Here is a 13,917-nt window from a genome sequence, read left to right as displayed (position 1 = left end):
CGTAAGTAGCGATGTGGGCCTTCATGCTAGGCCACCAATACGTCGTCCTGATGTCGTGATACATCTTATCCGAACCTGGATGTATCGAGTAGCGAGACTTGTGTGCTTCATCCATCACCAGTTCTCGTAAACCGCCATATAGTGGGACCCAAATACGCCCTGTTACATAGTAGGCGACGTCTTCCTTTTGTTCCATTTGTTGCCTTGAGCCGCGTAAGGCTTCAGCCTTGACGTTTTCGGGTTTTAATGCTTCTATCTGAGCAGTTCGTATCTGTGCAGGAAGACTAGACTGAATAGTGAGCTGTAAGGCTCGTACGCGCCTAGGTGTAGTATCTTTTCGACTGAGGGCATCTGCCACAACATTGGCCTTGCCTGGGTGGTACTTGATGGCGCATTCGTAATCGTTCAGTAGCTAAACCCATCGACGTTGACGCATGTTCAATTCCTTCTGCTTGAAGATATGCTCGAGACTCCTGTGATCGGTGTAGATTGTGCACTTGGTACCGTATAGGTAGTGTCGCCATATCTTAAGCGCAAAAACAACAGCTCCTAGCTCTAAATCGTGCGTCGTGTAGTTCCGTTCATGAACCTTGAGTTGGCGCGAAGCGTAAGCAATGACCTTGTCGCGCTGCATTAACACACATCCAAGACCCTGGATGGATACATCACAGTAAACCACGAAGTCGTCTGTGCCCTCTGGCAATGAGAGAATAGGTGCACTGCAAAGTCTATCCTTTAGGTGCTGAAAAGCGGCTTCCTGAGTATTACCCCAACGATAGGTGACACCCTTCTGTGTCAGTAGTGTAAGCGGCTGAGCAATCTTTGAAAAGTCCTTGATAAACCGTCAGTAGTATCCCGCCAAACCCAATAATTGGCGGATTTCAGTTGGTGTACGCGGTGCAGGCCAGTTCCTGATCGAATCTACCTTGGATGGATCGACATGAATCCCATCCCTGTTCACCACATGGCCTAAGAAGTGGACTTCACGAAGCCAGAAGTCGCATTTGGAAAACTTGGCGTACAATTGCTCCTTTCGAAGAAGTTCCAAAATCAATCGTAGGTGCTGTTCGTGCTCCTCTCGACTCTTGGAGTAAATCAGAATGTCGTCGATGAAGACAATCACAAACTTGTCTAAGTACGGCTTGCACACCCTGTTCATCAAATCCATAAATACGGCAGGCGCATTCGTTAACCCAAATGGCATGACTAGAAACTCGTAGTGACCGTAGCGAGTTCTGAATGCGGTTTTGGAGACGTCCTCATCCCGGACTCTCAGTTGATGATACCCTGACCTCAAGTCTATCTTGGAGTAGTAACTCGACCCCTGCAACTGGTCGAATAAGTCGTCTATGCGTGGAAGAGGATAACGGTTCTTCACCGTCACCTTGTTGAGTTCTCGGTAGTCTATGCACATCCTGAAAGTGCCATCCTTCTTTTTCACAAAAGTACTGGAGCTCCCCAAGGCGATGAGCTTGGACGAATAAAGCCCTTTTCCAAGAGCTCTTGTAGCTGCTTCGACAGTTCTTCCAGTTCGGTTGGAGCTAAACGATACGGTGCTCGAGCTATGGGTGCTGCTCCAGGAGCGAGCTCGATTTGAAATTCGACCTGACGATGAGGAGGTAAACCAGGTAAATCTTCAGGAAACACCTGAGGAAAGTCGCGTACAACTGGAATGTCCTCTAATCTCTTTTCCCTTGCTGATGCATCAGTAACGAGTGCCAAAATAGCGGTGTGACCCTTGCGCAAACATTTCTGCGCCTTCAAGAAAGAGATGATGCCAACCACAGCACCACTCTTGTCGCCTTGAACTTCGAGAGGTTTTTGACCAGAACGTGGAATACAAATGATCTTCTCGCTGCATAAGATTTCTGCCTGATGTTGGGATAACCAATCCATCCCAATCACGATATCAAAACTACCCAAGACTATGGGAATAAGGTTAATCGAGAAAGCTTGACCGGCTAAGACAATACTACAACCCTTGACTACTTGCGTGGCTTCTAGACTCTTACCATTAGCTAATTCTACTACATGTTTGGTGGGTAAGAGTGTTGGTGCACGTTTTAACAATTTACTGACTTTTAGCGATATATGGCTTGTATCAGCACCCGAATCAAACAAAACAGTAACATAAATATCGTCGAGGAGAAACTTACCCATAACCACATTGGGATCGTTCACTGCGTCTCCTCGCCCCAGCACGAAAGCTCGACCCCTTGCCTCGTTGCCATTGTTGTTGTTGTTTCCCCCGTTGTTGTTGTTGTTCCCGTTGCCCTGGTTATTGTTGTTGTTGCGATTCTGGTTCTGGTTCAACTGAGGGCAATCACGTTTGAAGTGGCCTTCAGCCCCACACTGGAAACATCCCCGGTTTCCACGCTGTGGCTGCTGCTGCTGGTTCTGTGGAGTTGGCGGTGGGAGTTGCTGGTTCTAATTTGCTGGTCGTGAGCTTCTACAATCCTTGGCCTCATGACCCATCTTGAGGCATCTTTGACAACGTTCCCTGCGACATCTTCCGCTGTGGTGTTTGTTGCACCTACTACACCATGGGTGAATTCCCCGATATCCACCCTGTCCCTGACTGCCTGATGACTGCTGATTCGGACTCTGGTAGTCATTTGTCTTGCGCTGCTGTGCTTGAGACTGAACAGAAACTGATCCCTTGCTGGAATCCCCCTCCCATTTTCTCTTGTTGTCACTGGGAGTAGCAGAAGTAGTGACAGCAGTAGTGGTAGCACTGATGCGTTTGGGCAGCTTGTTCTGTTCCACCGCCTGATCCGTAAGGCGATGAGCAAGACGCTGAATGTCTTGGATGTTGTCGAGGTTTGCCGATGTAACATGGCTCTGAATCTCTGAGGCTAGACCCTTGAGGTACAATTCGATACGCTTGATTGGAGGGTCCACCATGGTTGGACACAAGATGGCCAATTCGTTCGACCGTTTCGTGTAGGCTTCAATTTCTGACCCCGTCATTTTCAGGTGGTAAAACTCATCTTCCAGCTTGTGGATGTCACCCCGCGTGCAGTATTCACGTTTGATGAGTTCCTTAAAATCGTTCCAAGGGGTGGCGTTAGCAGCTGCCAACCCTAGAATCTGAACTTGCGCGTTCCACCAGGTTAGCGCGATTCCTTCCAACGTACCAGTGGCGTACTTGACCCTGCGAGCCTCAGGGCATTCACACATCTCGAACACTGAGTCGAGCTTCTCAAACCAATGGAGTAGTCCCACTGCTCCTTCCGTGCCACTGAACGTACTTGGACGACAGTCCATGAAGTTCTTGAAAGTGCAAACTGGTTGCGGTGCGTGTTGACCTATTGTGTACGAATAGGACAAGGTTAAACACAAGAGTTGGTTTAGGAGTGTAGGATCTAAAGATCCTAGTGTGAGTTATGACTACAGGATATACCTCCTGCTTGTGCGGCTGCAAATGCCGCAGCAACTTATTCGTTGATGAGAGCCGTCAACTGGGCTTGTGTCATGTTAATTCGTCCAGACATGATCTTCATAGCAAAGATAACATCGGTAAGAGAGAGGTTCGCGTAAAGTGCGATGACAGAAGAGTGTAAGCACATAGGTATTCTCATGTAATAGGGTCATGTGCATCTAGGCATACTACGAGCAAAGTTCTATATAGTTCTAGCATGTAGGCAATAAACATAAACCATATTACCTAGGATGTCGAGTCTTGCACGTGGAGCGAAGCGTCGTTGTGGATCGTTGAGAGCATTGTTCTGGTTATAGTCTGGTTTTAATAAAAACGTTTTCCCCCATATTAAAACCAAGTTCTCTATAACCAATGGCTCTGATACCAATCTGTCACACCCCCCCCCCCTAAATCCACACGCGGAGTACCACCGCTTTGAGGCGTGACATGACCAGGATCAAGCCATCAATCATATTGAACATAGCATAATATAAATAAGATAGTTCGTAAAACCCAATTCAATACAATTGATGTTCTAAACCAAACATAGTATCAATAGCGGAAGTGTAATAATGAAAATCCAAAGTATGTAAATGTAAACCCAAAGTAATGTTAAGTTTGATTGTTTAAACGCTTTAACATGGCATCCACGATCCATGTTCCACAACGACCTGCTCCTCCCTGTGCAAGCTCCATAAGTACCTAAGGTCCTGCAAGGCATGCAGCAGAGAGTCAACAACTAGTTGAGCGGTTCACAGAGTATAGTTCAGTACTTGTAACAGTATGAGTAGCATTATGTTCGTTCGTTAAGTCATGTATCGTATTAGTTTCCATCGCGGCCTCCCAGGCAGGTATGCGAAGATATTAGGGGATGTTTTTCCCACGTATTCTAGACTAGGTTTATTCGTATCGCGGCCCCCAGGCAGGTGTGCGAAGATTAGTAAATTTAGTTCGCGGCCTTCCTAAGGCAGGTATGCGAAGTCAGTCATAATATCGCGGCCAACCCTTGGCAGGTGTGCGAAGATCAGTTCAATAAGTGGTACTAGTCTAGCCGTATCTTGTCGTTAGGTTCTATCATCCGAGTATATACAATAAGTCATCCAATCCCATTCCCACCCGGGAACCCATGCCTTGGCTGTGTGAACTCACCTTGGTTTGCTCGGCAGATACACAGAAAGTCGGTTAAACTATATAGCGATCAACCACGTCCTAGCATGGTTATGATACAGGTCAGGTTCGTATTTGAATATAGCACGTATGTTCTTCACGCAAAGTACACAAGTATAGTCATGGCAATTCACGTATAAGCATTTCATAGCAGCCCAATAGTAGACACGTAAACAAGTCCAAGTATCCGGCCCAATCAGTTGGGCTCGTGACAGTGCAAGTCCGATAAAATGTGCAAGTGTTCATGGCCTCGAGTCGAGACTAACGATCTCGAGTGGTATTGGTTTCGGGGTCTCGAGTCGCAACAAGGAGGTCTCGACTAGTGCATATATCACTCGAGACTGGGTGGTCTCGAGTCAGGTCTCGAGTCGCAACAGGACTCGCAATAGGGGTCTCGGGTTGTGCTGTTTTGTGTCGGTGTTGAGGTCTCGAGTCGAGACTAGGAGTTCTCGACTCGCAACCTGTGTCGAGACAAGCATGTAACAGACTTCCTGATTTCCATAATTTGCAGCTCAATCAGTTCCGTAATATTAGCAAACAGATTTAGCAGTTTCACAATTCAGATCAATCAACATAATTTTCAACTATCCATCTAGCATACCATCGATCAAACAGGGCAATCTATTCGTTAATTTACATGAACTCTATTCACATTCGGGTATAAACAATTACTTAACAAATCATACTTGGTTCGAATACATGAACATACAGCCGATTACCTACATTCGATACTAAATCATCATGCAAATAAATCCGAAAACAAGACATGATAACCGATTAACATCATCGTACAAATCCGGTTCACAAGAACATCATTACATAAACATTATTATTCATCCTACCATTATATCGAATCATGGAATCATAACAACATGTGACCAAGCATAAATAGTGAAATACTAACCGATTAAGAGTAGGAGAGGGTGATCCGAATAAAGATCTTCGATAGCACGGGTGTGCTTGCCGTCGGGTATGTGAGGGAGAGAAAGAGGGCACTAGGGTTTGAGTGTGTTATTTCTTTACAAGTTGTGAAAGGTAAAACCTTTTCCCCCTAAGTGTTATATGCTCAAGGAGAGTGGGCCGACCCATCATGGGCTGCCCCCCTTCGGTCCGAATACAAAGAATACGGCCCCTAGTGGGCTTGTGCGATTGGGTGTAGTGTTGTGCGATTGGATCATGTTGTGCGTTTAATACAAACATTCAATAACGTACATACATGCACATAATAACATGCAATAAATCAAAGCTCATATAATCGCAACACGTTCACATATGTTACACAAAGTAGGTTCGAAACACGATTTGTCACATTATCCCCAACTTAAAAGAAATTTCGTCCCGAAATTTGGTACGCACTCACTGAGGAAGCTAGGTAGGTTATATCGTTCACTGGTTTTCCTGGGGTGTCACAGTATGGGACGTATTACATAAATTGAATAGTAATAATAATTGTTGTGGAAACTTCTGGACAATCTGTTTCGCTCAGTGCCATGCCCCGATGATTCCGCCATCGGTTGGGGTGATAACAGGTCAAAAGCACTTAGGTTCACTTCCAAATCAGAATGTTAGCTCTATTAAATCATGCTATATGAGTTCAAATACTCATTTGATTTATAGAACCTCATTCTATCCTATCTCCCGATTTAGGATCCAATTATTAACGTAGTTACCTATATTAGGTGCCGCTTGATTCCGTGATCCTTGAAGCTTTATTTGGTTTTATTCTCAAGACTAATAGGCAATCCCAAGTGAGTACATAGTCCCCTCTTTTACCGTTTTCAATTACTTTGGGGTGATACACATGTGCATACTTGTTACTTTCGTGCTTTTCATTGCTTTTATGACATAAACATGCTAGTTTCACCTAGTACACATAGAGTACATGATTTCAATTATGTTTTTCTATGTATGTTGACTGAGCATGCTAGCACATTGATTTCATAGACACCTTTGTTGCATATGTTTACTCAGCATATGGACACATTGTTTTACATTACATTTCTGCTATGTATGTTTACTGAGCATGCTAGCACATTGATTTCATGAACATTTCTACTATGTATGTTTACTTATCATACTTAGTACATGGTTTTCACATGACATGCTTACACTGGTTATGACATTTGGTATGTTTAACGGGACAATAATACATTCATTAACACTGATCACGCCGCTCGGTAGTATGTAATGGTACCATAGGACTTGACAAATCCCGTTTCTGACTTCCTAGGTTTGTTTGGAAGTTGGGAATGACAGAATCTGATATACATAAATTGATAAACCTTTAATTCGTTTAAGGGTTTGTCCAAACAGTCGCAAGGCTTGAATGTATGCGATAAACATTACGCATAAATGTTCGTATCTATAAAGCATTGTTTTCTGCAAAACATAACCTTTGATTTAAACTTAGGTTTATTCAAAAACATTGTTTTGTACATTTTCCTATGGGGTTGAGTAAATACTATTTATTCACCATACATGACATTTATTTTCACATTGACATTATCATATGGTTTGAGTAGATACTTTCTACTTGCCATACATTACATTTGGATATACATGATACATTTTACACATGACATTGAACATAGTTTACACATAAACATTTTGACATTTGTTTTAAACAAGACATTTTGGTTGAATATTGATAAGTGACTTATATAACGAGGCTATGTGTTATATGATAAAAGCATGGTGGATACGCCGCTGGTACTTCCTATATATAAGTGCTTTTATTGTATTACACATAGTAGCGTTATCTAAACCACTTCGACAAAGACGTGAAACATTTTATACAAAGACATGACACTATTTTACAAATTACATATTTTATACAAATTCTTTTTACATGGTTATTTATTTAACCATGCATTATTCTTTTATTATCATTTGATTTTCACTTCGATTTTCATATGATTTTATAAAAGAAAACAGTTTTACAAGGTTCATGACTACTTTTTGTTAAACACTTATTTTAACTACAAGTCATGAATCCTGCATAAACATAACCTATGTATCTCACAGACATTTTTATGCTGACGTACCTATTTTCACATGTGTTTCAGGTGCTAATGCATGATGATGTTTGTGCAACACTTAGGCGGACTCTTAGTGACTTAAAAGACAGTTTAATTATGTTATGTTTTCATTAATTTCCAAAACAATGTAAACACTCTATTCTAATAATACAAAACTTTAATTACCATGGTTGTGGAACAATAATTCTGTCGCTCCACTCCCCGACGTTTCCGCCGCGGTTTGTTGTTTTACGCGGTCGGGATATGACAAAAAAAGAAGGAAAGTGAGTGAAAACTCACTGAGAATGCTTGGAAGTATTCTGTTCAACTTGAAGAACTTGAGAGAATGTGAGATTTCGAGAGAGATTTAGGCGAGTGGAAAGGATTTAGGGGTGTATGGAGGCTCCTATTTATAAGATAAGATTAGGGTTTTGGGAGTTAATGAGGTTGGTGGTAGTTGGGAGTTGGAAAAAAGTGAAACATAAGTTTTAAGAACATACTGCTGAAAAGGTCCATGTACAACATGTTCCACGCAAAGTCAAAGTTTTGACACGAAGGCTACCTTTATGTGGCACGAAGGCCACGAAGGTGGGCCTTCGTGTGGGTGTTTCGCGAAAAGGAAGGGGCACGAAGGTCACCCTTCGTGTCTATGTGTGTCTTTCGTGTGGGGAGGCCAGGCCTCCTTAGTGTGTGGGCTTGAAGGCCACGAAGGTGGCCTTTTTGGGCTGCCTTCGTGTGTCTTTGGCCCAACGGTTATAGGCTGGGTTAGATCATGCCAGTTTCTCGTATTTTTAGCCCGTTTAAGTATACTAAGATGCATCAACGTATTGTATTGGTACAATGCACACACAATTTATAAATCCAAGTATTTTAAGTATCGTTTTCGCGTATAAGTATGCATTCAAGATTTTAGCGTATAATACAAGTATGTAACATGTATTTTTTTTACCAGTATGTAGCATGTATACAAAATAGAATTTTATTATGATCGAAGTCTCGGATTACAAAATTGAAAATGAAATCACGAATACGATACGATTACAAGATTCCGAAAATAGAAATACGAATACACTTTCTAAATAAGGAAAGCTCAGAAAATGCGAAGCGTTACAACCATCTAAAAGCAACAAACATTTTTTTCTTTTTAGTTTTTGAGATAGTTTGTTTAATGGTAAATTTTTTTTAGTTTCTATCGTATCGTCCGTAGGACTTAAACCCAAGATCTTTACTCTTTACTCTCAAACCTAGATGTTTAAAAACTGTCTTACCTATGGTAATTTTTGAGTTGGTTAACCCGGTCTAGCCCTTGGGTTTAAGTTTCATTAACCCCAACCCTAGACCCCCCGGACTTGAATCCGTTTCATGGGTATACAATAAAAACCCTAATTTCACTCGCTCACTCACAGAACCCCTGTTCCGTGTGATCCTCGTGTCGACAGAGAACACCACATGGATCTCACGGCGGAGCAAGATCAAGAACACGAAGTTTATGGCGGAGAGATTCCCGACGAAGCTGAGATGGACGCCGATTTCGAGGTTCCGAGAGACGAAACGGAAGACATTGAACACAATAACTCGAAGGTCTAATTTCTTTTTCTATTATGTGTGTGTCTATATATGTATATAGATACGATTGTTTGATGATTCTGTATGCGTGTAATTTAAAGTTGAACCTTGATTTTAGGGTTATACTAGTGTTATGGCAGTGTTGTTGTGTTAATTTAGGATTTTAGGGTTAAATTATTTTTAAATTAGAATTTAGGGTTAAAATATGTTTAATATACGATTTTAGGGTTACAGTGGTGTTTAATTTCGGATTTTAAGGTTATAACAATGTTTTGGCTGTGTTGTTTTGTTAATTTAGGATTTTAGGGTTATAATAGTGGTTTGGTTGTGTTTTTTTTTTGTTAATTTAGGATTTTAGGGTTATAATGGTGTTTTGGCTTTGTTGTTTTGTTAATTTAGGATTTAGAGGATATGAAGAAGAGATTGAAGGAGATTGAAGAGGAGGCAGGTGCGCTTCGTGAAATGCAGGCGAAAGTTGAGAAGGAAATGGGCTCAGTTCAAGGTATTAGTTTTAATTTTGATTAGTTTGTTGTTTTGTGAATATATTTTAGTTGTGTTATGGAAATAATGATATGTGTGTTTTAATGTGAGATATCGGATGGTGTTTGTTGGTTAGGGTTTAGGTGTATTTAAGTGTTTTATATGTTTTCGGAGGGAGATACTTACGTCGAAACGTGATTTAAGTGGTGTAGCATTATTACGCATGTGTATATAGGGCTTTTTGAGAAAGAATTATTGCACTTTCACTTTTGCCCCCCGATGGTATATATGTGTGGGCCAGGGGGGGTGAAAGTGCAATAATTTTAACGTTATTTTACTAATTTCGTGAAAATAACGTTAAATGCTGAGGACGGTTAATCATGCATCATGTGGTGGCGTTGATAGCTAAAAGGCAAAAGGGTACATGCACTAATCGGTCTTTGTCCCGATTGCTAAGTGTTATGTGCCTTATGTCCAAGGCTTGATGCAAAACTACTATCGAGCCGGGGGTCTCACTGGAAGCAGCCTCTCTATTCCTACGGGGTAGAGGTAAGATTGTCTACATCTTACCCTCCTCAGACCCTACCTTTGCTTTGCTATTGGTGGGATTTACTGAGTATGATGATGATGATGATGATGATGGACTTGATATTAAATATCAAAGCTTTAGTGCATAATCTTTGTAGCTTGCAGTTATACTGATCATAGAATCATGTGTGTTGGTAATTTTAGCTGGTACTACTAATGCTACCATTCCAAAGAAGCATACAAGCTAAGTTTTTCTTTATCTTTTTTTACTTGGTATATATAATCAAACAACGTCAACAGTCACGAGTCACTATGACGAAAATGTAAAAAATGTTTGGTTTCATTGGTCTCAATTCATATTTGAATTATAAATTCCGAGGGTTTTCTATCCTTTCTACCGAGTGTACGGATAACGGATTTTTGCTCAAAAATTCCGATTCATCCTACTTGTGTATAATTCTTCCCCAAGAAGGTTGACGTTCATTGATTTCCATAAGGAAAGGCCAGATCTTGGCAAGTTACAAGGGAAAAGAGGAAACGAATTTAATGGTTTATAGTAATGTACGCATGTATTGTGAGTTTTATTCAAAAGCAATACACAGAAATATTTTTCTTTGTAGGTAAATAACTTTTTATGATCAAGATTTTTAAGGGATTTGCGTTTTTATATGACCTGTAGAAATACGTTCGTCAAGCTTTTTAGTATATACTTCTGTTTTCTTAGTGTTTTTGTCTTCTTTATCTTCAAGTATCGGGTATAGCTTCTTTTATTCACCTCATACCAAATTTTTATGTATTTTTTATCTGCAACCATTTCTGGTGCTGTGTTTCCAATATTATAGTTTATCAGTTTTCTTTATTTGAATTTTGTTAACTGATTATTAATTTTTTTATATGATGAATGTCTAGAAGATCCAGGTGCTTCTGCTACACAGGCTGAGAAGGAAGAGGCTGATGCTCGTTCGATATATGTTGGCAATGTGAGAATTACGATCCCTTAACTTATTTCATATTTTTTTTTTTTCAGAAATGTGACAGCTTTCTAAAACAGGATAATACTGTATTTTGTACAAATACTACTTCCTTTAGAAACTTTAAATGCTATGTGATATTGCGTGCTAATAATATCTCGTGTATCAATGTGTTATTGTGTTCTGGTTTTTAACCTCGTTTTACTCATTATGAACTTCAGGTAGACTATGCATGTACACCTGAAGAGGTTCAGCAGCATTTTCAGTCATGCGGAACCGTAAACAGGGTGACAATATTAACAGACAAATTTGGTCAACCGAAAGGTTTCGCATACGTGGAATTCGTGGAACCTGAATCTGTTCAGAATTCTTTGCTTCTGAACGAATCAGAATTGCATGGGCGCCAACTCAAGGTCCTAATTCTTATAGTTTCCGGTTCAACACATTCCCACTTTTTTTAATCAAACTCTCATTCATAAACTTTGTTGTTGTGCAGGTTGCCGCCAAACGGACCAATGTTCCAGGCATGAAGCAATTCAGAGGAAGGCGTCCAAACCCATACCTTGGTTCTTATCCACGAAGGCCTTACATGCCTGGCCCATCATACTATTCTCCATATGGCTACGGGTACGTATCAGAAATTTAAATGATCTTTTTATTGTAGTAATTATGTAGCAACTTTTTGGAAGCTAACATACATTGTTATATTGCAGAAGGTTTCCTAGGGCCAGGAGGCCAGTGTGGTACATGCCATACTGAAGACAACAACCAAGGCTGGAACCGTTGATCTAAGTTAGACGATTTTGTTTTGTTGCGTACCCTTTTGTTTGCGTGACCTAACATCCCCGGTACTGATTAATATTTTCATACCCCGTACCGAGTTCCAATGGATTAAAAGACTTATGTAGCCTTTAGTTATGGGGTGTTTTGTTATAGTTGGAAAAATTGTGAGCGATTTTTGCCCAACTGATGATTAGTTTCATGTGTGTTGCACAAAGGAATCTTGTTTTACAATTTCTTTTATAACATATAGGGGCGTTCAAGGTTCCGTTAGGATGCGTTTGGCAATAATTCTGGGTGAACCGCTATTTTGGGGAACAAACTAAAATAATGTTGTACTCTCCGCCTAGGCCGAGTACTTCTATAGTACTCTTAACTCTGACTAGGGAGCGCCTAGTGACTTTTACGACCATGAACCGAATCAACTGGGTTGAGCGGGTCAGGCATGGGCGGATCTTAATAGGGTTCTGGTAGGGCCACGGCCCGGGCAAGTTTTTCGGCCGTAGTGTTAATTTTCCGTATTTCGATCGAATATTTTTTATATATACTATGTTTGGCCTGGGCTTGCCCAAGCTTTTTTTAGTGCCCGTGTCTTTCGGCCCTGGCACGTTTAGCGGGGTAAGATCCGCCACTGGGGTCAGGCGGACTGGTCCGGTTTAGTGGTTTGACGATCTAATGATATGGTTGTATTAAATATTTTACAATGATAAATATGATTTTTTATTATAATAAACAGTCAACTGCCTTATTTAAAAGTGAAGAAAAGCTGATTTGCTTTGGTTTTGATGATTAAAGTTTATAACAGCCTAGTATTCTAAATCTTTATATCTTTCATTTTCTATCTTCTTATAGATCTGTTAGAATTTTAACAAAGAGTGAATTGCAAGGATTGTCCTTTTATCTTTATATCCATTTGCAAACACTGTCCTTTATGTTTAAAATTGACGAGTTTTGTACTTTATGTTTTCAAATAATACACGTTTTGTCCTTTAGCCCTAACCCAGTTAGATTTTTCTGTCAAATCTGGTCATGTGCAAATGTACAATGCATATGAGGGTAGAATTGTCTTTTCACCATCTTCTTCCCCAAAACAATCCCATTTCAAAACCCGAATTTCTCTTCAACAACCTGCAACAATTCACACCCATTTCAACTATTAATCACAAAAGGATCCACTACTACCACCAAGTTATTAAAAAATAATCACACAGATCTAAGACACTTCTATACAACATCAAAGAAAGCGAAGTGGAAGACAGAAGTTGTGAATCAAAATCGAAAGCTACAAAATCAAAGATAAGAATCTATACACACTACTGTTACCCATTGAAGTGAAACTTCCGACGACCCTTGATGAAGACCATCACCACCAACAAAACCCCTTAACATAAATCAAACACTAGTTTCTGACGACGATTTTATTTGGGGGTTTTAAGAAACCGCTTGATTCAGACCTTATTAGACCACTTCAGGTACATCCATTTCAGACCCTAGCCGCTGCCTTTTTCTCCTTCGTTGGAACCCTAACCCGTCACTAACCTGTTCGATCACCATGGTCGCCGCCATCGGTGTTCCTTCACCGCAAAGTCATCCGCTTCTTGTCTCCTGTCTTCATCATCGGAACATAAGTGATGGTGGGTGGTGCAATCTGGTGGTGGTAGGTGGGGGTGGTTGTGGTGGCCTTTTAGTGTAGAGAGAGAGAGAGAGGTAGAATGAGGAAGAGTGGCGGTGGAAGGAGGTTGTGGTGTGGTGGTGGTGGTGCAGAGAAATTGAAGGAGCAGAGAGAGTGTTTGGTTGATATATACATACAATATACGTATATACTATATTAATCTTTGTTTAATTTGTTAAATTAATTTTAAATAAAAAGGTAAAAAGACTAAAATGCCCTTATGTAATTTGAGTTAACAGAAAAATTTAACTAGGTTTGGGTTAAAGGACATAACATGCAAGAATTTAAAACATTAAGTACAAAACTTGTCAATTT

General features: G+C 40.6%; 1 protein-coding gene across 2 annotated transcripts; it reads left to right on the top strand.

The window, feature by feature from the left end:
* The first annotated feature begins 8,947 nt into the window (after nucleotides 1-8,947).
* Nucleotides 8,948-12,199, top strand: LOC118479264 (polyadenylate-binding protein 2-like). Of its 2 annotated transcripts, none has more exons than XM_035977491.1 (6): nucleotides 8,948-9,186; nucleotides 9,571-9,673; nucleotides 11,092-11,159; nucleotides 11,372-11,563; nucleotides 11,647-11,777; nucleotides 11,864-12,199. In XM_035977491.1, exons 1-6 carry the CDS (start codon nucleotides 9,055-9,057, stop codon nucleotides 11,907-11,909), a joined length of 672 nt encoding a protein of 223 aa, XP_035833384.1. In that variant the 5' UTR covers nucleotides 8,948-9,054; the 3' UTR covers nucleotides 11,910-12,199. The 2 variants fall into 2 exon arrangements, with proteins under 2 accessions (XP_035833384.1, XP_035833383.1); XM_035977490.1 differs by having other exon boundaries at nucleotides 8,950-9,186; nucleotides 11,089-11,159.
* The last annotated feature ends 1,718 nt before the right edge of the window (nucleotides 12,200-13,917 follow it).

This window comes from Helianthus annuus, chromosome 9 (genome assembly GCF_002127325.2).
Source record: "Helianthus annuus cultivar XRQ/B chromosome 9, HanXRQr2.0-SUNRISE, whole genome shotgun sequence".
Classification (NCBI taxonomy): Eukaryota; Viridiplantae; Streptophyta; class Magnoliopsida; order Asterales; family Asteraceae; genus Helianthus; species Helianthus annuus.
Note: the sequence above shows the minus strand (reverse complement) of the source record. Positions and strands in the feature narration are given on the sequence as shown.

Excerpts from the sequence above, each read along its gene's own strand:
- LOC118479264 (XM_035977490.1), top strand. The coding sequence starts at position 9,055 with ATGGATCTCACGGCGGAGCAAGATCAAGAACACGAAGTTTATGGCGGA. Across the intron at positions 9,187-9,570 it reads TTGAACACAATAACTCGAAG|GATTTAGAGGATATGAAGAA; the intron begins GTCTAATTTCTT and ends TTGTTAATTTAG. Across the intron at positions 9,674-11,088 it reads GGAAATGGGCTCAGTTCAAG|AAGATCCAGGTGCTTCTGCT; the intron begins GTATTAGTTTTA and ends ATGAATGTCTAG.